Raw genomic sequence first — 25950 nt, forward strand, 5'->3', positions numbered from 1 at the left:
ATTGGCCGTCGGCTGGCATTGGAAATGCTATGCTGGGAGACTGTCTCTGCGCGGCAATGCAGCCCTGCTGTCAGCGGCTCCTCCTGGACCAGGTCGGGATCGTCAAGGGGTCTGTGCCTGCGGGGCACATAAAGTAGCCTCAGGGGCCGCGTGTTTGAGACCTCTGCTATATACAGTATGAGCCCCCACATAGCCTCCTATATGTGCATGAGCCCCACATAGTCCCCCTATATACAGTGTGAGCCTCAACATAGCCTCTTATATGCAGTATGAGCCCTTCATAGCCCTTGAAATTGTTCCAGAAAATTAAGTATTTCTCCCAGAAAATGATTGCAATTACACATGTTTTGTTATACACTTTTATTTCCTTTGTGTGTTTTGGAACAACGCAAAAAAACTGAAAAAAAGGCAAATTGGACATAATTTCACACAAAACCCCCAAAAATGGGCCGGACAAAATTATTCACACCCTCAATTTAATATTTGGTTGCACACTCTTTGGAATAAATAACTGCAATCAGTCGCTTCCTATAACCATCAACAAGCTTCTTACACCTCTCAGCTGGAATTTTGGACCACTCTTCTTTTGCAAACTGCTCAATGTCTCTCGGATACCTTCTCCCAATGGCATTGTTAAAGGGGTATTCCGATCTCCAAGATCCTATCCCTATGTAGTAGGTGTAATAATAATAATATTAGCAAATACCTCCAATTAGAAATGTTGTATAGTATTTTTGATTCACTATGCCACTTACCTCATGTTCAGGCATTACAGGACCTTAGGTATCCATGGTTATGACCACTAGCAGCTAGCTAGCTAACTGTCACTTCATCAGTGGACATAACCAAGGAATACCTAAGGTCCTGCAATACCTGCACATGAGGAAAGAGACATGGCGAATCAAAAATACCATACTACATTTCTATTTGGAGGTATTTGCTAATATTATTATTATTACACTTACTACATATTGGGATAGGATCTTGGAGATGGGAATACCCCTTTAAGATCTCTCCACAGGTGTTAAATGGGATTTAGATCCGGACCCATTATTGGACACTGTTTGGCGCTTTGTTTCCATCCAGTTTTGGGAGCTTCTTGAAGTACGGTTGGGGCCATTGTCCTGCTGGAAGACCCATGACCTAGGATGCAAATCCAGCTTTCTGACACTGGGCACTACATTGTGACCCCAAATCATTTGGTCATCTTCAGATTTCATGATGCTTTGCACACAGTCAAGACAACTAGTGCCAGAGGCAGCAAAACAACCCCAAAACATCTTTGAACTTCCACCATATTTGACTATAGGTACTGTGTTCTTTTCTTTATAAGCCTCTTTCAGTTTTCGTTAAACAGTAGAATGATGTGCTTTACCAAAAAGCTCTCTCTTGGTCTCATCTGTCCACGAGACGCTTTCCTAGAAGGATTTTGGCTTGCTCATGTACTTTTTGTCAGATTGCATCCTAGCTTTTTATGGCTCTGTGTCAGCAGTGAGGTCCTCTTGGGTCTCCTGCCATAGCGTTTCATTTCATTCAAAATGTTGACAGATAGTTCACACTGACACTGATGAGCCTTGAGCCTGCAGAACAGCTTGAATTTCTTTGGAACTTGATTGGGTCTGTTTATCCTCTATCCGGACTATCCTGTGTTGCAACTTTTCATTAATTTTTCTCTGCCGTCCATGACCAGAGAGATTAGCTACAGTGCCATGGGTTGTAAACTTCTTGAATATGTTGCGCACCGTGGACAAGCAAACACCAGATCTCTGGAGATGGACTTGTAACCTTGAGATTGTTGATGTTGTTCAAAAATTTTGGTTCTCAAGCCCTCAGACAGTTCTATTCTTCTTTCTGTTCTCCATGCTTAGTGTGACACACACAGACACACAATGCAAAGTTTAAGCCAACTTCTCCCATTTTCATCTGGTTTCAGGTGTGATTTTCATAATTCCCACAATTGTTACTTGCCACAGGTGAGTTTGAATGAGCATCACATGCTTGAAACACAAGTTGTTTACCCACAATTTTGGAAAATGTGCCAACAAATTTGCCAGGCCCATGCTTGGGTTTTGTGTGAATTGATGTCCAATTTCCCTTTTTTCAGTTTTTTTTTCTGTTGTTCCAATACACAAAAAGAAAATACACATGTGTATAACAAAACATGTGCAATTGCAATAATTTTCTGTGCGAAATACTTCATTTTCTACAACAATTTCAAGGGTACCATCACTTTTGGCCATGACTGCGTTTACAGCATGAATCCCACATAGCCCCCAATATACGGTATGAGGTCCCACATAGCCTCCATATATACAGAATGAGCCCCCACATAGCTTCCATATATACAGAATGAACCCCCACATAGACTCAGTATACACAGCATACTGTATGTCCCACATAGCCTCCATATATATGTGAGCCCCACATAGCCTCCATATATACAGTGTGAGCCCCACAGAGCCTTACTATATACAGTCTGAGCCCCACATAGCCTCCATATATACAGTCTGAGCCCCACATAGCCTCCATATATACAGTCTGAGCCCCATATAGCCTCCATATATACAGTCTGAGCCCCATATAGCCTCCATGTATACAGTGTTAGCCCCACAGAGCCCTACTATATACAGTCTGAGCTCCACAGAGCCCTACTATATACAGTCTGAGCCCCACATAGCCTCCATATATACAGTCTGAGCCCCACATAGCCTCCATATATACAGTCTGAGCCCCATATAGCCTCCATATATACAATCTGAGCCCCACATAGCCTCCATACATACATAAAAATATCCCATACATGACGCACCCCTGGACCTGTGTCGCACAGCGTTGCGCATGCAGGAGCTTACCCGGAGCCGGATCTGTTGAGGGTTGTAGTCTCGTGGCGGTGACCCGGTCCGTGCCCAGGGAGTCAGACTAAGTGGCGTTGTATTGCGGTAGATGTTGGACGACTACGCCACCCGTTGAATGCAGCGAAGGAGCTGCCGCTGCAGGGCAGACCGCTGAGGCCGGTGGTAGGATTGTGCAGCGTGATAGTGTAGCACCCTGAGGATTCGGCTGCTACAGGGGTATTGCACCTCAACCCAGAGGTGTGATATTCCACTCCCGGGTAAGGATGGAGTGTGGAACTGAGCTCAGTCAGCTGCATGCACTACACACATCCCATTTCCGGAGGGCAGACCAACGGTACTCCCACTTAGAAATGTGCAGGTACGACCGAGTCTGTCCTTGGCTGGAGTGGGAGGGGGGTGGTACATCCCAGTAGTGTAGGGGCAGATAGGGGGAGCAGCCTGGGTAAAGTTAGGAGCTCATTGGGTGCTGGTCACCTGAGCTCACACATAGAGGGAGTATATAAGGTGGGAACCATCTAAGATCAGGGTCAGTCTGTCAGAGTGTAACCTGAAGAGAGCAGAAGAGCAGAGCAGCCCCAGCCCAAGAGTGAGAGAGGAGAGCAAGAAAGACCCAGAGGGGGAGAAAGAAGGAACTCTGAGACCCCAAATACAACCACAGGGTGAAGAGTTGGCAACAGGGTACCGGATCCCAAACTGGTGGGGGCTACAGCATACCTCAGCCAGAGACCGGAGGCCGTGGGCAGCATCTGCCACGGCCACCCACCATATCCACCCGGAAGGCAGACCACGAATAGGGTCAGGGAACCCAGAGGCAAAAGGGTTCGCCAACAAGAGGCCCGAGGGAGCCGGACATAGGTGGATCCCTGGTGGGGAAGGCCAGAGACGAGGACAGGACAGAACGGGAGCTCAGAACCACGCTCCAGAACTACTTGGGGGTTGGCCGAGTCCAGGACCTGGTGGACGCAGCACGGCTCGGGTGGTCACTCAAGGCCGGAGTGACCGGAACATCTGCAGTAAGTAAAGAACCCTGAACTGCACAACCCGACTCTGACTCTCATTACCATCATCCCTGCACTTCCACAACCACCATCCTCTGCACCTGACCCCCCTGAGGCTATACCCCTCCCGTTGGGGGTTATACTACCTAAGCTGCGCAAACACCATCAGCCTCAGCGGACCCTGCTGCAGCGGCGGCCGTAGTGACCGCAATTCAACGGGTGGCGTAGTCGACATAAAGAACTTTAGTAACATCAGTAAGGACTGCCACACACTGAGTTTGACACCCTGGGCACGGACCGGGTCACAGCCACTCGGAGACTACAACCCCCATCTGATCCGGCTCCGGGTATTCCCTTAAAGAATATGGCCCAGGGGGCGCGTCAATAGTATCACCCCCAACGGGAGGGGTATGGCCTCAGGGCAGCCGACGTGGATGATGGGGGTAGCAGGAATCACTCAGAGACGATGCGGTGTAGTTCAGGGTCTTTACTGGTGATAAAGATAGACCCTCCCGGAGTACTGGCTAGCGATCGGGGCCTGGTCAGTCCTTGAGCAGATGGGATCTCCCCTGGCCAGGCGGAGTTGTAGGCCTCCCAAACTGACTGTACTCTTCTGGCTACCTTGCTAGAGGCGGGTATAAGTAGCCCACGTCCCTGAGTGTACCGTGTGGTGCTCACCCGTATGGCCGGTGACTCGGGGCCTTCTAGTGGCGTCCGCTCCACAACGGCGGTGCTGGTCCCACGCGTGTGACCGTGCCTTCGGGTTTCTTGGCCAGAGGACCTGAAATCCCCTGCCGGGCGGTTTCTGCTGCTGGGTAAAGATTAGTCCCCACAGCCTCGGACTCCGGGTCCGGTGATAGCTTCTCAGTCAGGGCGAGCTCTGCAGCTGCCAGCCCCTGACTCCTTATAGCACTGCTCCCACAGAGCTCCTGATGTTCTTTTCCTATATCTGCTTCTCTTCTCTGTCTCTACTTCTTCTGTACACACTAACCCTGCCTCAGCCCTAGGTTTATATAGGGGAAGTTCTTCCCCTCCCAGGACTGGGCAGGAGGTGTGGCATGCATAGGATCCCTGACCAAGAGACCTCCCACCTGCTCTCAGACATAACATTGCCGTTACTGTGGAAACCAGACCCCTGGGGTGCCACATACACATGACAAAAAAAACAAAACACCACCACCTACTCACGTTGCTCCCATTCCCCGGCACTCTGTACCTGTTTCCTGTGCACTGAGTCTCAGCAGCAGCGCGATGAAATGACGACATCGCGTCTGCTGTCTCACACGCTGATTGGTGGAAGATGTCCTCCATCAATGTATTCACTTCTGTCTGCAACCTGAGGATGCAGATAGCTGTGACAGTGGGTGGTGGTGGATGGACGGCAGGCGGGGGAGAGCATGGTGCGGCTTGTGGGCCACTGTTTCAACTCTTCGACTGTCTCTGTCCGTGGGCCAGACTGAAACAGCCAGAGGGCCGGAAGTGGCTGCGGGCTGCAGTTTGCTCAGCTCTGATCTGTAAAGATTGGAATAATGCATTAATGAGCCTGTTGATTTTGCAACCTGACTTTGCCGCAAGCAGAGGATGGCCAATTATTTCAATACACCTTCCCACCTTCTTGGTTTCCATCTATCTCCTCCGTTCTCTGGTTGTATGAAGCCGGAGCTGTCAATCAAATAAGGAGGTGGTGGAGATAGAGGAAAAATATAGATGGGAAGGTGTATTTAAATGATTAGCTCTGCCATGAAGCACCAAGCGGCCGGACTTAGTTTGAATCTATTCTCTGTACTATAATATCTAAAAGTGAATATTCACCTTAATCGGCCCTGTGACATGACAACATACCATTCATGAAAGTGGAGGTGGTACGTTCAGGATTTTTTTAGGCATGTTTCAGAGCTCAAAAATCCCCTCTACATCTGCACATAGCCTAAAGCTACTTTCCAGGCAGAAAAAAAAGCTGTGAAATGGGACAAGTAACCATATGACTATTTAACCACAAACCTGAGTGGACATATGGGATAGTTTCCAGAATTTCAACATTTGTTACCAGTAAGCGTAGGCAGAAAACAATAAACTTCAGACGGAGAGAGTTTTTGGTTTTAAATGATTTTTTTCAAAGAGTGAAAAAAAAATATCTTTTTTTTTTTACTCTTTAAAAAAAAAAAAAAGATTAAAAACCAGTAGAAAAAAAAAGTCCAGTGTGTCACAATTTCACCATCAAAAATGCCTTAAACAAGTGCCTGCTGACAATGGGTCAACAACTTCCTTATTAAACTAGTGGACGCAGAGAAAGAGAAGACAAAAAGGAGCCACACAAGTAATTCGGCCCCTTAGGTGGAGGTGGAGGTGGAGGTCACCCTCTGTTAGATATGGCAAATTGTAATTTATTACAAATATTGTTTATGCATTGCTGGGGGCAGGCTTTTCAATTGCTGCCCCTGCAGAGACTGCGATGAGCAATACCCTAAATGCTATGGGGTCAAGAAATGAGCTCATTTTGGAATAACTTGGGATTGCAGCCATTACTTTTACATGTGAAAAGTTGTGAAGGAGCTCAGGGGCGGGTTTCTTGCACAAGGAGGAGCCATGTTTTTTTATTCTCCCATAGATACTACTTTTCTCTACTTTAAAAAAAAACAACCTTTTTTTTAAATACCTTGCTAAGGAATATTCCATAATGAGCGGTGATCAACGATATAATATTGGTGCTCAGTCCAAGATACTTAGGCTACATTCCCACAATGAGTTTTTGACGTTGCAGATTTTCTGCACCCATTAAATAGAATGGCTTACTTGTATTTTTTCAAAAATATGCAGTGTAAAAAACTCACCAAAAATTCATCATGGCCACGTAGCCTTATAGGCCATGTTCTCATGTGCAAACACTGTTTATTTGCACATGAGAACTATTTATTTTCTGCTGATTTTTTTTCTGCAGACGACTGCGCCAAAATAGTCTACAGTAATCGGCTCGGACGTTCTCATTTCTGAAGCGTTTTGGTTTGCAGTTTCTCCATTTATTTATAGAAAAATCTTTAAATGAGAAGGTGTGTCCAAACTTTTGGTCTGTACTGGATATATATATATATATATATATATATACACACACGACTCGAGTTCTCTAGGGACGTCTTCTTGAGATCCACGCCCAATTGACAAAAATAAAACTTTATATTTGCATATAGTGAAGAGTACGCCATATCAGGAACGAAGAGCCACAGGAATAAAAGAAAAACCGTGCCAGATTGAGGAGAACAACGGCATTTAAACCGGGAAAAATAAGAAAAAAATTACATGTTTATGGTGACAAGTCATCTTAAGATGCAAAAACCATAAAGATGTGGGTGTTTGGCATTTAGCATATCACGTGAGCCGAGCAGAAAAGAAATCTATAAGAAAACTAATCATTCTGGTTTTGGGAGGTTAAAAAAACAAATAGATATTGGATGTAATTCAGCTCTCGTCCGTTGTTTGGTCTACCTATGAGGATCTCTTACACCACACATGATGGAGGGTCTTGAGGGTTTTTATTCTCTCTGGTGCCATAGAGGTTAACTCGGAACATTTCTCATAAAAGGCGGCTGCTGTGCACAGAAAGATTGCACCAAATAGATGGCCTGTGTTTAATTAGTTAAATTAGAAAATGACTTTTGAGTGATATTAAAAAGCGCATACTGTATTGGTAATCATCAAAAAATGTTTATGTGACAGACCCCCCGCACCGACCGCCATCCCAGGAATTCAAGTGTATCGTTAGCAACACCCTCAATGTGTATACACCAGTAAGCCTCGTGCCTTTTCATGTTGGCCTCAGATGAATTTTATCCCCCCCTCCCCTCCGCCGCTCTTCTGCCTGGGGTTGCAGCTCTCAATGAGGCACTTTGTTGGGTGGGTGATGAGTCTTGTGTGTCTCCTCATCAGAAAAGAAAATGAGTGATCAGTGTCCAGTTCAGATTCTCTCGGAGGATAATTGTCTCGTGTGCTTCCTGATCAAAGCTGCGGCCCCCATTGTGAGTGAGCAAATGGAACTTATTACACAACTGGAGCAGATTATTCACCCGCTCATCGGCAGCTGCGAACAAATCATTCATGTTTATGGCTCTTCCCATGTTGATAAAATCCACTGTGTCACTGATGTGAATGTGCAAAAATAAGGCAAAAAGTTGTACTGTGCTTTTTTCTATTGTATAGTTTATGACTGTTTGTGCTTTTTTGTGCCTTTTTTATTTACAGGATTTATGATAGATTTCCTTTTAGCTTTTTCATTGATGCATTACAAAACCTAAATAGTTCACGTCTGATTGCGGTCATCTCCCCTCCTTCATGTCACACTCACAGAGGCCTAGGAAGTAGGGATGAGCGGACCCGTGGATGATTGGGTTCTTCAGGTTCGACCGAACTTTCCTCCAAAGTTCGGTTCTGGTACGAGAACTGTACACGAACTTGAACCTGAAACCCAAAAAAATTAATGGGGACCTGAACTTTCTCTCTCGCTCCTCCCCAAACTAGGTGTCCAGTACGGACCCTATACTTTGCAGTTCGGGTTTGCTCATCTATACTAGGATGCTGATGTATGAGAGCTGTTTGTTGGTATCTAAAAATCAAAAAACTCTTACAAAGGGATGGACTGGATAGTTGTCATTAGCCCAATGATCCTTTTTCACTAAGATCCCACCAATTGTAATAGTGACGGTCGGATGGTGGCACGACTTTCAAACTAATGATGCCCTCCAGTGTGAGAAGTGATAGTGTAAAGGTGCCCATAGATGAAGGTCTGCCATCATTTTTGACTCCCTCATACATATGCATGCTCAGCCTTGCAGGGTATACATGCGTTTTCAATGAAACTGTGGGGTAAGTGACTTTAAGCAGCATCATATGCCTGGTGTAAAGAAAATGTTTGGCCGTTGTAATTCATCATGCCTAATTCTGCTCTCTCCTGACATCATCTTCACGGGAAGAGTCCGGAAGCCCCATATCAGATGGTTTGCCGGTTCTTCTGAAATCAGTGGCTTTGCCCAACGTCATGGAGTCAGAGACAAATGAATAGACCACAAAAGTATTTACGGGCAATCCTGCTAACTGCCTCCCCAGAGCCTTTTCTCATGAGTAGCGCAATGTCATCTTCGGGTTGCGTCAGGTCACACGAGGCATTGCGTATGCCATAAGGGAGAAAATTGTTCAGAGGGCTTCTGACCAGCGGCCAAAGAATACTGCTGTGGCCGCTGATTTAGAGTCCTATGAATCGATTCGCTCTTCTTTAGTATGGGGACCTACGAGCAGACCATCTCGGAGAAGAAAAGGTTTGAACATGTTGAGTTCCATCACCTGATCCTTTTGCTTCAGATACTGAAACCTGTAATAAAAGTCAAGGTTGAGTCTAATCGCAAATTCGATGATATGTTCAATGATACCATATGTCATGTCGGTGGAACACAGTCCGAGATATGTATGAGGCTTTAGAATTTAGGACGAGAGACCTGTGGTCAGTCTACAGTCAGCACATCATGGCCCGTACATGGACTCCTGAATGAGGCTTAAAGAGATATCCCATCTCCAAGATCCTATCCCAATATGTAGTAGGTGTAATAATAATAATAATAGCAAATATCTCCAATTAGAAATCTAGTATAGTATTTTTGATTCTTCATCTCTTACCTCATGTGCAGGCATGGCAGGACCTTAGGTATCCATGGTTATGACCACTAGCAACTAGCTAGTGGTCATAACCATGGATACCTAAGGTCCTGCCATGCCTGCACATGAGGAAAGAGAGATAGCGAATCGGAAAAAATATACTACATTTCTAATTGGAGATATTTGCTAATATTATTAGTACACCTACTACATATTGGGATCGGATCTTGGAGATGGGACTACCTCTTTAAGTAAATAAAGGTGGTGGGGATGGAGCCAGCGACGTCCCTCACCAGTCATGACCATCTGCTCCACTCTGACCTGGAGGAATGAAGAAATGCGTTTTTTTTTACTTTCTAGTTTTTCTTTCTTTTTACGTTATATTAATTTAAGAATACCTTTTGCTCCCTCAAACAGTAAGGAAAAATAATACAATTTCTCCTAAGTAAAAATAAGTTCTCAAAAAAAAAAAAAAATATAAAACCACATAAATGCGGAGTCAAAAAAGAAAATCATGAAGGTCCTTTTAGACCTGGTTATTCCCATACACATCCACAGATGTCTCATAGATGTCTGGTAGATGCTGGTCTCACCTATGTGAAGGAGGACGTGCCTTGTCTCACTTGGTGGTTACACTTGCGTGCTTTTCTCTATTCCTTTGTAATGTAGTCTGAAAAAGCTGCCAAATAGGTGCAGATATATGCTTTAGATGGGAGAAGTCTATTATTCTGGTCTAGTGCGTCCACATTATAAGTTACAAAAGAGCAATTATACAACATTCCCTGCAATATGGGTGGCTCAGTGGTCAGCACTGTACAGTAGGCAGCACGGTGGCTCAGTGGTTAGTTCTGCAGCCTTGCAACGCTGGGGATCTGGGTTCAAATCCCACCAAGGACAACATCTGCAAGGAGTTTGTATGTTTTCCCCGTGTTTGCTTGGGTTTTCTCCGGGTTCTCCGGTTTCCTCCCACACTCCAAAGACTTACTGATAGAGAATGTAGATTGTGAGCCCCAATGGGTACAGTGATGTCTGCAGAATATAATATGCAAGTTTACTAAATAAATGTCAAGTTTTCTGCCTCTGACGATCACGTTATTAATGCACTATTTTGGCTCTGTTTATTGCTTTCCGCCCCTGCATGTCTTCATACCGCAAAACCACATTTACAAAAGGTTTTAATGGCCTTCTCACTCCTCTGTATAAAGCAACACAGCCGACAAGAAGTGACAAACGGCATTCAGCAGCTGCTGCCGCATGAACGCCACACTGAGGATTTCATGAATACTGACTGACGTGACTGCGGGACACGAGCTCGACCTCAGCTCCTACTATGTAGAATGATTTCTTATGGTCGTATAATTTCAGACTCTGCCACTTCTACGCCTAAAAAGCTACGGACTCCATCACAAGAGTAAGGGCTTTTTCACTCGGAAGCATTTTTTTTCTACAGCACTTTGTTACGTGCCGAAAAATACGCAGCATTTTACAGGAACAGCAAAAGTTTCAAAAATCTTATTCAACTGTGCATTTTTTTTTTTGACTTGTGGGGCTCCTTTAAAAAAATAAAAAATACCGCGTGTTAATTCCTTGTGTTTTTACTGCAGTTTTCTCCCATTCAGATCAAAAATGCTTAAAAAGTACATGGAATTTCCACTGAAGATTTCTAGTCACAGTCTGTGTTTTTCATGCAGAAAAAAAACATCAAAAAAGTGAAGTGTAAAACATAAACCAAATGATGCAGAATAACCAAACACTAGTAAAGTGTAACCACATAGAAGAACTTACCTGGCGCAGAAAGAGTTTGTCATGTAATTCTTATAATGTAATAGAACTACAGTAATAGTGTTATCTTTTTCAGCAAACTAACAGATAAAAATTCAATATGTATACTGCCCCCGATGTACAAAAATATAACTACTATAATACTACTCCTATGTACAAGAATATTACTACTATAATACTGCTCCTATGTACAGGAATATAACTACTATAATACTGCTCCTATGTGCAAGAATATAACTACTATAATACTGCCCCCTATGTACAAGAATATAACTACTATAATACTGACCCCTATGTACAAGAATATAACTACTATAATACTGCCCCTATGTACAAGAATATAACTACTATAATACTGCTCCTATGTACAGGAATATAACTACTATAATACTGCTCCTATGTACAGGAATATAACTACTATAATACTGCTCCTATGTGCAAGAATATAACTACTATAATACTGCCCCCTATGTACAAGAATATAACTACTATAATACTGACCCCTATGTACAAGAATATAACTACTATAATACTGCCCCTATGTACAAGAATATAACTACTATAATACTGCTCCTATGTACAGGAATATAACTACTATAATACTGCTCCTATGTACAGGAATATAACTACTATAATACTGCCCCCTATGTACAAGAATATAACTACTATAATACTGCCCCTATGTACAAGAATATAACTACTATAATACTGCCCCTATATACAAGAATATAACTACTATAATACTGCCCCCATGTACAAGAATATAACTACTATAATACTGTTCCTATATGCAAGAATATAACTACTATAATACTACTCCTATGTACAAGAATATAACTACTATAATACTACTCCTATATACAAGAATATAACTACTATAATACTGCTCCTATGTACAAGAATATAACTACTATAATACTACTCCTATGTACAAGAATATAACTACTATAATACTGCCCCCTATGTACAAGAATATAACGACTATAATACTTCCCCTATGTACAAGAATATAACTACTATAATACTGCCCCTATATACAAGAATATAACTACTATAATACTACTCCTATGTACAAGAATATAACTACTATAATACTGCCCCCTATGTACAAGAATATAACGACTATAATACTTCCCCTATGCACAAGAATATAACTACTATAATACTGCCCCCTATGTACAAGAATATAACGACTATAATACTTCCCCTATGTACAAGAATATAACTACTATAATACTGCTCCTATATACAAGAATATAACTACTATAATACTGCCCCCTTTGTACAAGAATATAACTACTATAATACTGCCCCCTATGTACAAGAATATAACTACTATAATACTGCCCCTATGTACAAGAATATAGCTACTATAATACTGCTCCTATGTACAAGAATATAGCTACTATAATACTGCTCCTATGTACAAGAATATAACGACTGTAATACTTCCCCTATGTACAAGAATATAACGACTGTAATACTTCCCCTATGTACAAGAATATAACTACTATAATACTACCCCTATGTACAAGAATATAACTTCTATAATACTGCTCCTATGTGCAAGAATATAACTACTATAATACTGCTCCTATGTACAAGAATGTAACTACTATAATACTGCCCCCTATGTACAAGAATATAACTACTATAATACTGCCCCCTATGTACAAGAATATAACTACTATAATACTGCCCCCTATGTACAAGAATATAACTACTATAATACTGCTCCTATGTACAAGAATATAACTACTTTAATACTGCCCCTATGTACAAGAATATAACTACTATAATACTGCTCCTATGTACAAGAATATAGCTACTATAATACTGCTCCTATGTACAAGAATATAGCTACTATAATACTGCCCCTATGTACAAGAATATAACGACTATAATACTGCCCCTATGTACAAGAATATAACTACTATAATACTGCTCCTATGTACAAGAATATAACTACTATAATACTGCCCCTATATACAAGAATATAACTACTATAATACTGCTCCTATGTACAAGAATATAGCTACTTTAATACTGCCCCTATGTACAAGAATATAACTACTATAATACTGCCCCTATATACAAGAATATAACTACTATAATACTGCCCCTATGTACAAGAATATAACTACTATAATACTGCCCCCTATGTACAAGAATATAACTACTATAATACTGCCCCTATATACAAGAATATAACTACTATAATACTGCCCCTATATACAAGAATATAACTACTATAATACTGCCCCTATGTACAAGAATATAACTACTATAATACTGCACCCTATGTACAAGAATATAACTACTATAATACTGCTATGTACAAGAATATAACTACTATAATACTGCTCCTATATACAAGAATATAACTACTATAATACTGCCCCTATATACAAGAATATAACTACTATAATACTGCCCCTATATACAAGAATATAACTACTATAATACTGCCCCTATATGCAAGAATATAACTACTATAATACTGCCCCTATGTACAAGAATATAACTACTATAATACTGCACCCTATGTACAAGAATATAACTACTATAATACTGCCCCTATGTACAAGAATATAACTACTATAATACTGCCCCCTATGTACAAGAATATAACTGATATAATACTGCTCCTATGTACAAGAATATAACTACTATAATACTGCCCCTATGTACAAGAATATAACTACTATAATACTGCCACCTATGTACAGGAATATAACTACTATAATACTGCTCCTATGTACAAGAATATAACTACTATAATACTGCTGCTATGTACAAGAATATAACTACTATAATACTACTCCTATGTACAAGAATATAACTACTATAATACTACTCCTATGTACAAGAATATAACTACTATAATACTGCTCCTATGTACAAGAATATAACTACTATAATACTGCCCCTATATACAAGAATATAACTACTATAATACTGCTCCTATGTACAAGAATATAGCTACTTTAATACTGCCCCTATGTACAAGAATATAACTACTATAATACTGCCCCCTATGTACAAGAATATAACTACTATAATACTGCCCCTATATACAAGAATATAACTACTATAATACTGCCCCTATGTACAAGAATATAACTACTATAATACTGCCCCCTATGTACAAGAATATAACTACTATAATACTGCCCCTATATACAAGAATATAACTACTATAATACTGCCCCTATATACAAGAATATAACTACTATAATACTGCCCCTATGTACAAGAATATAACTACTATAATACTGCACCCTATGTACAAGAATATAACTACTATAATACTGCTATGTACAAGAATATAACTACTATAATACTGCTCCTATATACAAGAATATAACTACTATAATACTGCCCCTATATACAAGAATATAACTACTATAATACTGCCCCTATATACAAGAATATAACTACTATAATACTGCCCCTATATGCAAGAATATAACTACTATAATACTGCCCCTATGTACAAGAATATAACTACTATAATACTGCACCCTATGTACAAGAATATAACTACTATAATACTGCCCCTATGTACAAGAATATAACTACTATAATACTGCCCCCTATGTACAAGAATATAACTGATATAATACTGCTCCTATGTACAAGAATATAACTACTATAATACTGCCCCTATGTACAAGAATATAACTACTATAATACTGCCACCTATGTACAGGAATATAACTACTATAATACTGCTCCTATGTACAAGAATATAACTACTATAATACTGCTGCTATGTACAAGAATATAACTACTATAATACTACTCCTATGTACAAGAATATAACTACTATAATACTACTCCTATGTACAAGAATATAACTACTATAATACTGCTCCTATGTACAAGAATATAACTACTATAATACTGCCCCCTATGTACAAGAATATAACTACTATAATACTGCTCCTATCTACAAGAATATAACTACTATAATACTGCTCCTATGTAAAAAAATATAACTACTATAATACTGCTCCTATGTACAAGAATATAACTACTATAATACTGCTCCTATGTACAAGAATATAACTACTATAATACTGCTGCTATGTACAAGAATATAACTACTATAATACTACTCCTATGTACAAGAATATAACTACTATAATACTACTCCTATGTACAAGAATATAACTACTATAATACTGCTCCTATGTACAAGAATATAACTACTATAATACTGCCCCTTATGTACAAGAATATAACTACTATAATACTGCCCCTATATACAAGAATATAACTACTATAATACTGCCCCTATGTACAAGAATATAACTACTATAATACTGCACCCTATGTACAAGAATATAACTACTATAATACTGCACCCTATGTACAAGAATATAACTACTATAATACTGCTCCTATATACAAGAATATAACTACTATAATACTGCTCCTATGTACAAGAATATAACTACTATAATACTGCCCCTATGTACAAGAATATAACTACTATAATACTGCTCCTATGTACAAGAATATAACTACTATAATACTGCTCCTATGTACAAGAATATAACTACTATAATACTGCCCCTATGTACAAGAATATAACTACTATAATACTGCCACCTATGTACAGGAATATAACTACTATAATACTGCTCCTATGTACAAGAATATAACTACTATAATACTGCTGCTATGTACAAGAAATAACTACTATAATACTACTCCTATGTACAAGAATATAACTACTATAATACTGCTCCTATGTACAAGAATATAGCTACTATAATACTGCACCCTATGTACAAGAATATAACTACTATAATATTGCCCCTATATACAAGAATATAACTACTATAATACTGCCCCCTATGTACAAGAATATAACTACTATAATACTGCTCCTATGTACAAGAATATAACTACTATAATACTGCCCCCTATGTACAAGAATATAACTACTATAATACTGCCTCTATGTACAAGAATATAACTACTATAATTCTGCCCCTATGTACAAGAATATAACTACTATAATACTGCTCCTATGTACAAGAATATAACTACTATAATACTGCCACCTATGTACAAGAATATAACTACTATAATACTGCCCCTATGTACAAGAATGTAACTACTATAATACTGCTCCTATGTACAAGAATATAACTACTATAATACTGCCCCTATGTACAAGAATATAACTACTATAATACTGCTCCTATGTACAAGAATATAACTACTATAATACTGCCCCTATGTACAAGAATATAACTACTATAATACTGCTCCTATGTACAAGAATATAACTACTATAATACTGCCACCTATGTACAAGAATATAACTACTATAATACTGCCCCTATGTACAAGAATGTAACTACTATAATACTGCTCCTATGTACAAGAATATAACTACTATAATACTGCCCCTATGTACAAGAATATAACTACTATAATACTGCTCCTATGTACAAGAATATAACTACTATAATACTGCCCCTATGTACAAGAATATAACTACTATAATACTGCCCCTATGTACAAGAATATAACTACTATAATACTGCTCCTATGTACAAGAATATAACTACTATAATACTGCCCCCTATGTACAAGAATATAACTACTATAATACTGCCTCTATGTACAAGAATATAACTACTATAATTCTGCCCCTATGTACAAGAATATAACTACTATAATACTGCCCCTATGTACAAGAATATAACTACTATAATACTGCCCCTATGTACAAGAATATAACTACTATAATACTGCTCCTATGTACAAGAATATAACTACTATAATACTGCCCCTATGTTCAAGAATATAACTACTATAATACTGCCCCCTATGTACAAGAATATAACTACTATAATACTGCCCCTATGTACAAGAATATAACTACTATAATACTGCTCCTATGTACAAGAATATAACTACTATAATACTGCCCCTATGTTCAAGAATATAACTACTATAATACTGCTCCTATGTACAAGAATATAACTACTATAATACTGCACCCTATGTACAAGAATATAACTACTATAATACTGCCCCTATGTACAGGGATATATCTAATATACTTCTACTTTAATACTGTGCCTACACTAATATGAATTTGAACATATTTCTCGTATCATTTTCTCCCCTCCTGACACTTCATTATTTTACCACTTGCTGGATGTTTTCGTCTCCATTCTTCCTTTTTCACCTGGACGGGCATATGACTGCTGCAGCCAATCACTGATTTATAACAAGAAATTTCAGAGGTGGGCAACTCCCCCAGATATTTTCATCGTAAACCGTCCTTAGCGTACTTATGCTCTTCATGCGAAACTAACACATTTCTGAGAAAGTTACCTTATGTTATTTTATTTTGTGCCATAACCACAAAGAAAACAGTAGAACAAAATGACAAATTTTGGGTGTGATTGAGGTATTCCGAGGCAAACGCTTTACAGGGGCAGTGTCAACATATATGAGTCAGACCTTGCCCTGTGAGAATCGAGAGGAAGCGCTCGCGGCTGGTCTATGTGGGTTTTTTCATTATTTCTTCTAAAAACCAATGCACGGATGTCGACAAGTGTTCAAAGCGTGAGAAGGAACTGGCAGCCGGAGTGTGGGAAAGATAAGTGTGAGATGTCGTTGACATGAAATGCCTCGACTGTCGTTTTAGATAAGAGGTCCACCAAGTAGGCAAGTTTTTTGAAGAATTGTGGCTTTTTGGGCACCGTAGTATGTAAGCGAGCTTCATCAATTTACAGGACAAATGCAAAATTATTCAACCCGTAAAGTAAGTTTCATAAAGCAACAAACAAATCCAAACACCAGAATTGCTGTTTTTTGACTGTACCTCTCACCAAAGGAATGTAATAAAAACGTCATATGTGCCCCAAAATGGAATCAATAAAAATATCACAATGCAGAAAAGCAGTCCTCATACAGGTCCATTGGCCGAAAAATAAAAGAAAAAGTTATGGGTCTCCGAGAATGAGGACGTTTTTTATTAATTGTTTCTTACAAATTTTGAAAATTTTCGCCACTTAAAAAAAAATAAAACTGTACAAGTTATACATTGGTACTGGTACTGGTATTGGCATAATCCTATTGACCAGGGGGATCATGTTTCCAAGTAATTTTTACCGCACCATGAATGACATCAAATCAAAATCCTAAAAACTGTGGCAGAATTGCTGGTTTTTTTTGTTTTTTTTTTACCGCACCTGGAATTTTTTTTCCTGATTTTCACTTCATGACATGGTAAAATGAATGATGTCATTCAAAATAAATACTTGTCCCACAGAACGTAAGCCCTCACCTCTTACCACTGCATCGGCTGATAGTTAACAAGGTTCTCACTCTTGGAAGAAGGCAAGAAAACAACAAAAGCAGAAAAATGAAAATTGGCCGTATTAAGGATTTATGTTAATATATTCTTAAGGCCGGGTTCAGACGACCATTTTTTACATATGTGCTGTCTGTGTTTACATTGGGATGCACCCGAACTGTACATGGACCAATGGTGCTTAATAGTAAATAGGGCAGTTCAGATGAGTGGGGGCATGTCAATGCATTGGGGTCGTGTCACTTCACTGGGGGGCCGTTTCAATGTAATGGGGTTGGGTCAGTGCACGGCCGTGGTAGTGGGGCCATGCCATGAAGTCTAATAAAATACATCCTCGTTATAGATGGGCAGATCTCTGGAAGTTCGGGTTCTGATACCTGACGCAAACTTTTAAGAAAGTTTGGTTACCAGAACAGTACCCGAACCCCATTGAAAATAATGGAGACCCGAACTTGTAAGAAAAGAAAAAAAAATCTTTCTTTGTCTCTTTTTCTCTCTTCTTTTCTCTCCCTCTCTTTCTCTCTTCTTTTCTCCCTCTCTTTCACTCCCTCTTTCTTCCCTCTCTTTCTCTCTCTCTCTCCCTCTCTTTCTTCCCCTCTCTTTCTCCCCCTCTTTTTGTCCCCCTCTCTTTCCTTCTCCTCCTCTCTTTTTCCCCCTCTTTCTCCCTCTCACCTTCTCCCCCTCTTTCTCCCCCTCTTTCTCCCCCTTTTTCTCTCCCTCTCTTTCTTTCTCCCCCTCTCTTTCTCCCCCTCTCTTTTTCCCCCTCTTTCTTTCTCCCCCTCTCTTTCTCCCCCTCTCTTTCTCCCCCTCTCTTTCTCCCCCTCTCTTTCTCCCCCTCTCTTTCTCTCACTCTTTCTCTCCCTCTCATTCTCTTCCTCTCATTCTCTTCCTCTCTCTCCCTCTCTTTTTCCCCCTCTTTCTTTCTCCCCCTCTCATTCTCTTCCTCATTCTCTTCCTCATTCTCTCCCTCTCTTTCTCCTCCCTCTCTTTTTCCTCCCTCTCTTTTTCCTCCCTCTCTTTCTCCTCCCTCTCTTTCTCCGCCCTCTCTTTCTCCCCCTCTCTTTCTCCCCCTCTCTTTTTCCCCCTCTATTTCTCCCCCTCTTTCTCCTCCCTCTTTCTCCTCCCTCTTTCTCCTCCCTCTCTTTCTCCTCCCTCTCTTTCTCCTCCCTCTCTTTCTCCTCCCTCTCTTTCTCCTCCCTCTTTCTCCTCCCTCTCTGTCTCTCCCTCTCTTTTTCCCCCCTTTCTTTCTCCCCCTCTCATTCTCTTCCTCTTTCTCCTCCCTCTCTTTCTCCTCCCTCTCTTTCTCCTCCCTTTCTCCTCCCTCTCTTTCTCCTCCATCTTTCTCCTCCCTCTCTTTCTCTCCCTCTCTTTTTCCCCCTCCCTTTTTCCCCCCTTTCTTTCTCCCCCTCTCATTCTCTTCCTCTTTCTCCTCCCTCTCTTTCTCCTCCCTCTCTTTCTCCTCCCTCTTTCTCCTCCCTCTCTTTCTCTCCCTCTCTTTTTCCCCCCTTTCTTTCTCCCCCTCTCATTCTCTTCCTCTTTCTCCTCCCTCTCTTTCTCCTCCCTCTTTCTCCTCCCTCTCTTTTTCCCCCTCTCATTCTCTTCCTCTTTCTCCTCCCTCTTTCTCCTCCCTCTTTCTCCTCCCTCTTTCTCCTCCCTCTTTCTCCTCCCTCTCTTTCTCTCCCTCTCATTCTCTTCCTCTTTCTCCTCCCTCTTTCTCCTCCCTCTTTCTCCTCCCTCTCTTTCTCTCCCTCTCATTCTCTTCCTCTTTCTCCCTCTTTCTCCTCCCTCTTTCTCCTCCCTCTTTCTCTCCCTCTCATTCTCTCCCTCTTTCTCCTCCCTCTTTCTCCTCCCTCTTTCTCCTCCCTCTTTCTCCTCCCTCTTTCTCCACCCTCTCTTTCTCTCCCTCTCATTCTCTTCCTCTTTCTCCTCCCTCTCTTTCTCTCCCTCTCATTCTCTTCCTCTTTCTCCTCCCTCTCTTTCTCTCCCTCTCATTCTCTTCCTCTTTCTCCTCCCTCTCTTTCTCTCTCTCCACGGACTTTCCCAGAATACAGTACCGAAATTCAGAAGAAAGTCTGTGTTCAGCGATCAGACTATCAGTGACTGTCCAGTATGAACGCCAAACATTTCTGTTCGTATTCGCCCATCTCTAATCCTCATTTGAGCAATTGATCGTAGTTTAAATAGTACATAAAAAAAATAGTTTTTGGATATAGTGTTTTTTTTGTATGAAAACCAGCTTTGTTTGCCGCGCTCCTTTTAGTGCCATGTTTCAGGAGGTTTCTGGGAGGCTTCTGTAGGGACTCAGATCTTTTATGAACTTTTCAGGGGCACAGAAGTTCTTTTTTGTTACTGATATTAGCAAACATGCTTTTAGTATCAGTAAATATTTATATTTTTGAGAAAAATTGGTTACAAAGGGTATAACACAAAGGGGTTGTCCACTACTGGCATCCAATAGGCCATTAATACGGTGTTGTCCAGTGAGACGGAGCTTGGTGAGCATGCCTCTTATCATCTGTGACATTATGACTCTCTAGGCTTTTTGATCTGTTTTTATATCTATTTTTCGTTAATTTCCTTTTATCTGCTTTGCATTTTAGGTTCTCCCTTGGTGACGCGCGTCGCCCCCTTCAGGAGACTGCTGTGCTGGTGGAAGACATTGTTCACACTCAGCTCATAAATCTGGTAAATATATATTTTTTTTCTCTTTTAGGTTTATCATGTTTTATGATTTTGATGTCAAATATTTTAGATATTCTATAAAAAGAGATCAGAAACTTGATGGACGAATGATTGGGCTGTTACATTCATTCATGGGATTTATTTATGTGCCTTTATGGGGTCGGGAACACAATTCTTTGGTTTCTTAAGAAGCAAATTAAGTACAGTCACCAGTGAATGAGGAGGTGTTTTTTGTGTCCTTTTTTTTCCCCTTTTGTTTTTTTAAAAAAAACAGGTCCGGTACATAATTAAAACTTGGACTATACATAAGATGGTCCACAATTCTCTTTCCGGTTAAACTTTTTTAAATGAAGGGCCTCTCTTATCAAGAAGCTTTTCCACCAGATGGATTCTTTGGTATACAGTGTATTTTCCCAACTGCTGCAGAACATCTTTAAAAAGAGAAGTATGATCCTCATGACTATCAATTAAACGTGCACCTTAAAGCGCGTAAGAAACAAACAAAAAATGTTCATATCCCAAACCTGCGCCACTTCTTCGCGCTTGGTACTTTGTTCCCCTCTGGTCTCCTAACATCAACTTCTGTCGGGCGTGTGTCATATCACCGTAGTCTTCATATTTTATCCAAATAGCATGAAACATCTCTTCCTGTTTGGAAGCATGGTGAAGGCTGCAGAGGTCACACGATGCCCACCACCAGATTTTAATGTCAGGAGACCAGTGGGGGGACACTGTACAGAGTGGAGATGAACGGCATCAGTCCAGGAGGTGAGATACATCATAGGTTCATTAATGTGCGACATGAAGTCACTTGTCTTCAAAAAGTTGCTCATGTGACCCTTAATATACTTTATTAGGAAAAGTACCAAGATACTTCTGAGAAATGCTAAACTTCTAAAATTTATAGAAATTTACTGTATGTGTAACACCACTGTGTAATATGATTATTCCCTGAATCATGGCCTTGGTTGTCTCCAAATTATGTCATCCTTTCTGCATCTTTGAAATAAATCACATCGCTTCCTGTCCAAGTGACCATAGTCTAGTCCTGGGGTTAAAAGCATATGAAATGAGGACTCTTCATGGTGCAATGCCATTATTTGTGTTTTTCCTGTGGGTCTCGTGATTATACATGTGGCCATTGGCTTCCTTGGTCCCCTACAAGCAGGCTCTTTCTTCTAGAGAAGCCAAATCTGGACTAAACAAGGAGCTCTCAGGGTGGAGTGCCATTATGAGTAGCCCTGATGATTGTCTAGGGGGTGTGTGACCATTGATTTCCGATTTACCTTGCCACCTGGCTTTTTTTTTCTAGAGGAGCCAAATCTAGATTAAATGAGGACTTTTCATCCTGTCGTGCCATTATTGATGTCCCGCCTGAGGGTCTAGAGGTTTAGCATGTGACCATTTGGTTCCTCTACCTTTTTCTATCCAGTTCTTCCTTCTAAAGCAGAGTTTCCCAAACTCCATGTGAGGAGCTGGCCACGGACTAAAGACTCTTGGACCAATGGACGTAGAGCGGGGTCCACAGCTCTATGGGATGCTGACTTTTTCCAGCACGGACCACCGGTTAATTCGATCTTATTGTTGTGTTTTATTAATGATTTTCTTGCTCATCAGTTTAAGGTGCACAAATCTCTCCTGGAAAGTGTTCAGCCTCAGGAATCATTGTTTTCATTCAATGATAGTAAGCAGAGGAAGATGTGTGTGCTGGATCTCCTATACATAAAGCCTTCATTAGCATTTCTGTCCTGCATTTGGTGAAGGCATGTGTGTCTTTGTTCCTCTCTGTAGGGGTCATTCCTAGTACACAACCCTACAGACAGACTGTAGACTGGGCTTCTGGAACATTCTTCATCCTTTTAGATACCTGCATCAAATGTTTAAAGGGGTGGGATGTTATTATCTCAGTCAAACCAGAGGGCTGATCCCAGGAGAGGTAGAAAATAAGCCACATGTTTAGTGAGTTGGTGCTGTGACATCGAGGGTTGAGGAGTCCTGGTGCCCGTGTATGGATGGACTATGGGAATAGAGGTCAGTTGCCGACTGGAGCTGGATACTCCTGCTACAGTCGTGGTATCTGTTGTCTGGATTCTGAGGAACTTTCCTAAGGACTGTTGTTGCCAGCTGGAGCTGGATACACCTACTACGGTCGTGGTATCTGTCGTCTCGAGGTCCATAGACTGTGACTGCAGACTATACCAGTGGGAGATACAAAAGCTGTGGGCCATCCAAAAGTTGTGAGACAGTGGATATCGCTTGGTACTGGGGCAGTGGAGCTACTGGCACCGGGATGAGATCTTGTGGACTGAGGGCATTGTATTTTTTCAATCTACCTGAAGTTGCTGTAAGATCATGGACGTAAGGAATAAAAAATAGTTGCATTGTTAACCTGCCTAGGTGATTGTTACAACCCGCAACCTCAGATCATCACACTCCAGTTTTCACGGCCCTTAACACGCCATGTTTTTAGGATTTTCTTAGTTTTGCAGAGGTAATGGAATTATTATTAAGGCATCAGAAACTGCCACAGATTCTCTCATATGTGCAATAATAAGGTAATCCTGAAAACATGATGTGTTGGGGGCCAAGAGGGTGAAGTGTCAAAAAAAAAAACTATTTTAAAGGAACAAAATCTGGATTCATCAAAAAGTCTTCAGGGTAGTGTATTTATTTGTGGCTCTCACGAAGGTTTAAGGGTTGTGCATGTGACCAATGGGTTCCTAGGCCTCCTGCAACCTGGCCGTTCTTCGTTCTAAATGAGCGAAATATAGATATTGAGATTTAGCAGACTTGGGGGGTGGCACTTCATGAAAATACTGGAGCACACATTTGTTCTCCCTTAGCTTTGCTGATGAGAGCCTACCCAGGCCTTGACCTTTTGTAGGACCTTCTGGATCAAATAATTAGAAGAAAGCGACTCAGAAGCTTTTTGGAGTGGGCTTGCAGTAGATCCTGTACTTTGTGAGCCATTGGATGATAGAAGTGTGAACTAAGACTAATGTCTGATAGCGGATCCTATTTCACGTCCTCCCATGAAGCAGGTGGCTGCTGAACATGAATGAAACTTTACCGATGTTGGCTGTGACCGGACCTGACTATTTTCCTAGGAAGACTCGCGGAGCTTCCTGTAGCTAAGTGTTTATATACTATCCCGAGTAGATAAATAAAATAGCAGACGTTTTCTTAACCTATCACCCGCTAAGCCTGTGCAGGGAAGTAGCAGACATTTCTCATGCAGGGTTCTCTTTTGCCGTGACATCTCCTAACCCCAAACAAGAAGTAGGCAAGTGGATGAGGGGGATCGGAGGGAGAAGAGACAGGACAGCAGGCAGACAAATTGCTTTTTTAACCTACTGCCTCCAGGCTGTAGACAGGCCTTTGGTGTAGAGGAAGTGAAAGTAGTTTTAGTAACTCATTGTTTTGACCTCTGATTGGGACTGGAGGAAGCTCTTAAATTAGATCTGCATGTGCTTTCAAACCAGTGTCATGTGCTCGGGATCCAGTAGAGGCTTATTGTAAAGAGAGATAAAACAGGCAGAAAATGGGAACAGGAACCTCCATGCTTGGTGGCCTCTTAGCAGGTTGAGGGTTTACATTGGCCGATTTCTGCCCTGAACAAATGCTAATCGACAATATAACAACTCTGTCAATGCTCCTTGGAAGGGTTTTCTGGAAAACTCTTGTCCATTGGCTGCAGTTTGGTTTAAGAAAGCAAGCTCCGCTTTACTCCCCCTACCGGGGTCTAGTGCGGATTCTAGTACCCTAGTAGACGAGCTGCTCAGAGCCACTAAGCTCACAGAGTGGCTGCAGCGCTGTCGATATAACATCAGCGCTGCAGACAATAACAGACACCGGGAGCAGTGGTGGATACTCAACTCTGGATTCAGGAACAAGGTCTTCCAAAACTGGAAAACCCATTTAAAACTTTGTGCACACTGAGTTTTTTTAGGAGTTTTTGGAGTGGAAACTGAGCGGAAAGTCTCTTAATCCTCCTTAAAAAAAAAAAAAACTTTGTGCACATAGCCAAAGGCTTGATTTCCATGGCCAATGCAGACTATATAGGGATGAGCACTATTTTTACAAAATTTACAACAACGATGATTTTTAGGCCCAGATAAAAAATGGTCTGGTAGGGTGGCAAACAAGTGTATAAAGGGTTTATCCAGGTCTATTACATTTTCCACTATGGGAAAAAGAACGAACAGGCAGGTAGCTGTAACTACCTGCCTGATGTGCCTTGCACCGATCTCTGCTGGCACAGACTGTTCACAGGCTGCTCCTGCCGGCGATTGAGTGGCTTCAGCTGACGCAATGTCAACAGAGCTGCGACTTTTCATCTGCTCTGCTCTGTTGATGTGGTGTGACTACTGATGTCATTCCGATTGACATCCGGCTCGCCGCTGCATAACTGCAAGCGCTGTCAACAGAGCAGCCTGGAACAAGAAGAGCTGCTCTGTCGTGGAGCAGCTGAATCACCGGCAGGAGCGGTTGGTGACTGCTCGGATACGGCTCCCGATAAAACAGGTAAGTATCTGCCTCAGTTAGCAACTACCTACCTGTTAGGTTTTAGGCATATAGTAAAAAAAATAAATAAATAATGGTCCCGACGACCTCTTTAAGTTTTTTGTTGGCTAATTGAAGCCGTGTT

General features: G+C 41.0%; 1 protein-coding gene across 3 annotated transcripts in view; it reads left to right on the plus strand.

The window, feature by feature from the left end:
• The window catches only part of SUPT3H (SPT3 homolog, SAGA and STAGA complex component), a 633482-nt gene that overhangs the window by 290712 nt on the left and 316820 nt on the right, over positions 1-25950 (plus strand). For all 3 annotated transcript variants that reach the window (XM_073673939.1, XM_073673940.1, XM_073673941.1), the window contains one exon: positions 21221-21305. In XM_073673939.1, the coding sequence (XP_073530040.1) occupies positions 21221-21305 (85 nt within the window). The remainder of the gene's footprint in view (positions 1-21220; positions 21306-25950) is intronic.

This window comes from Phyllobates terribilis, unplaced genomic scaffold (assembly GCF_046119375.1).
Source record: "Phyllobates terribilis strain yellow unplaced genomic scaffold, ASM4611937v1 Scaffold_3__8_contigs__length_932513732, whole genome shotgun sequence".
Lineage (NCBI taxonomy): Eukaryota > Metazoa > Chordata > Amphibia > Anura > Dendrobatidae > Phyllobates > Phyllobates terribilis.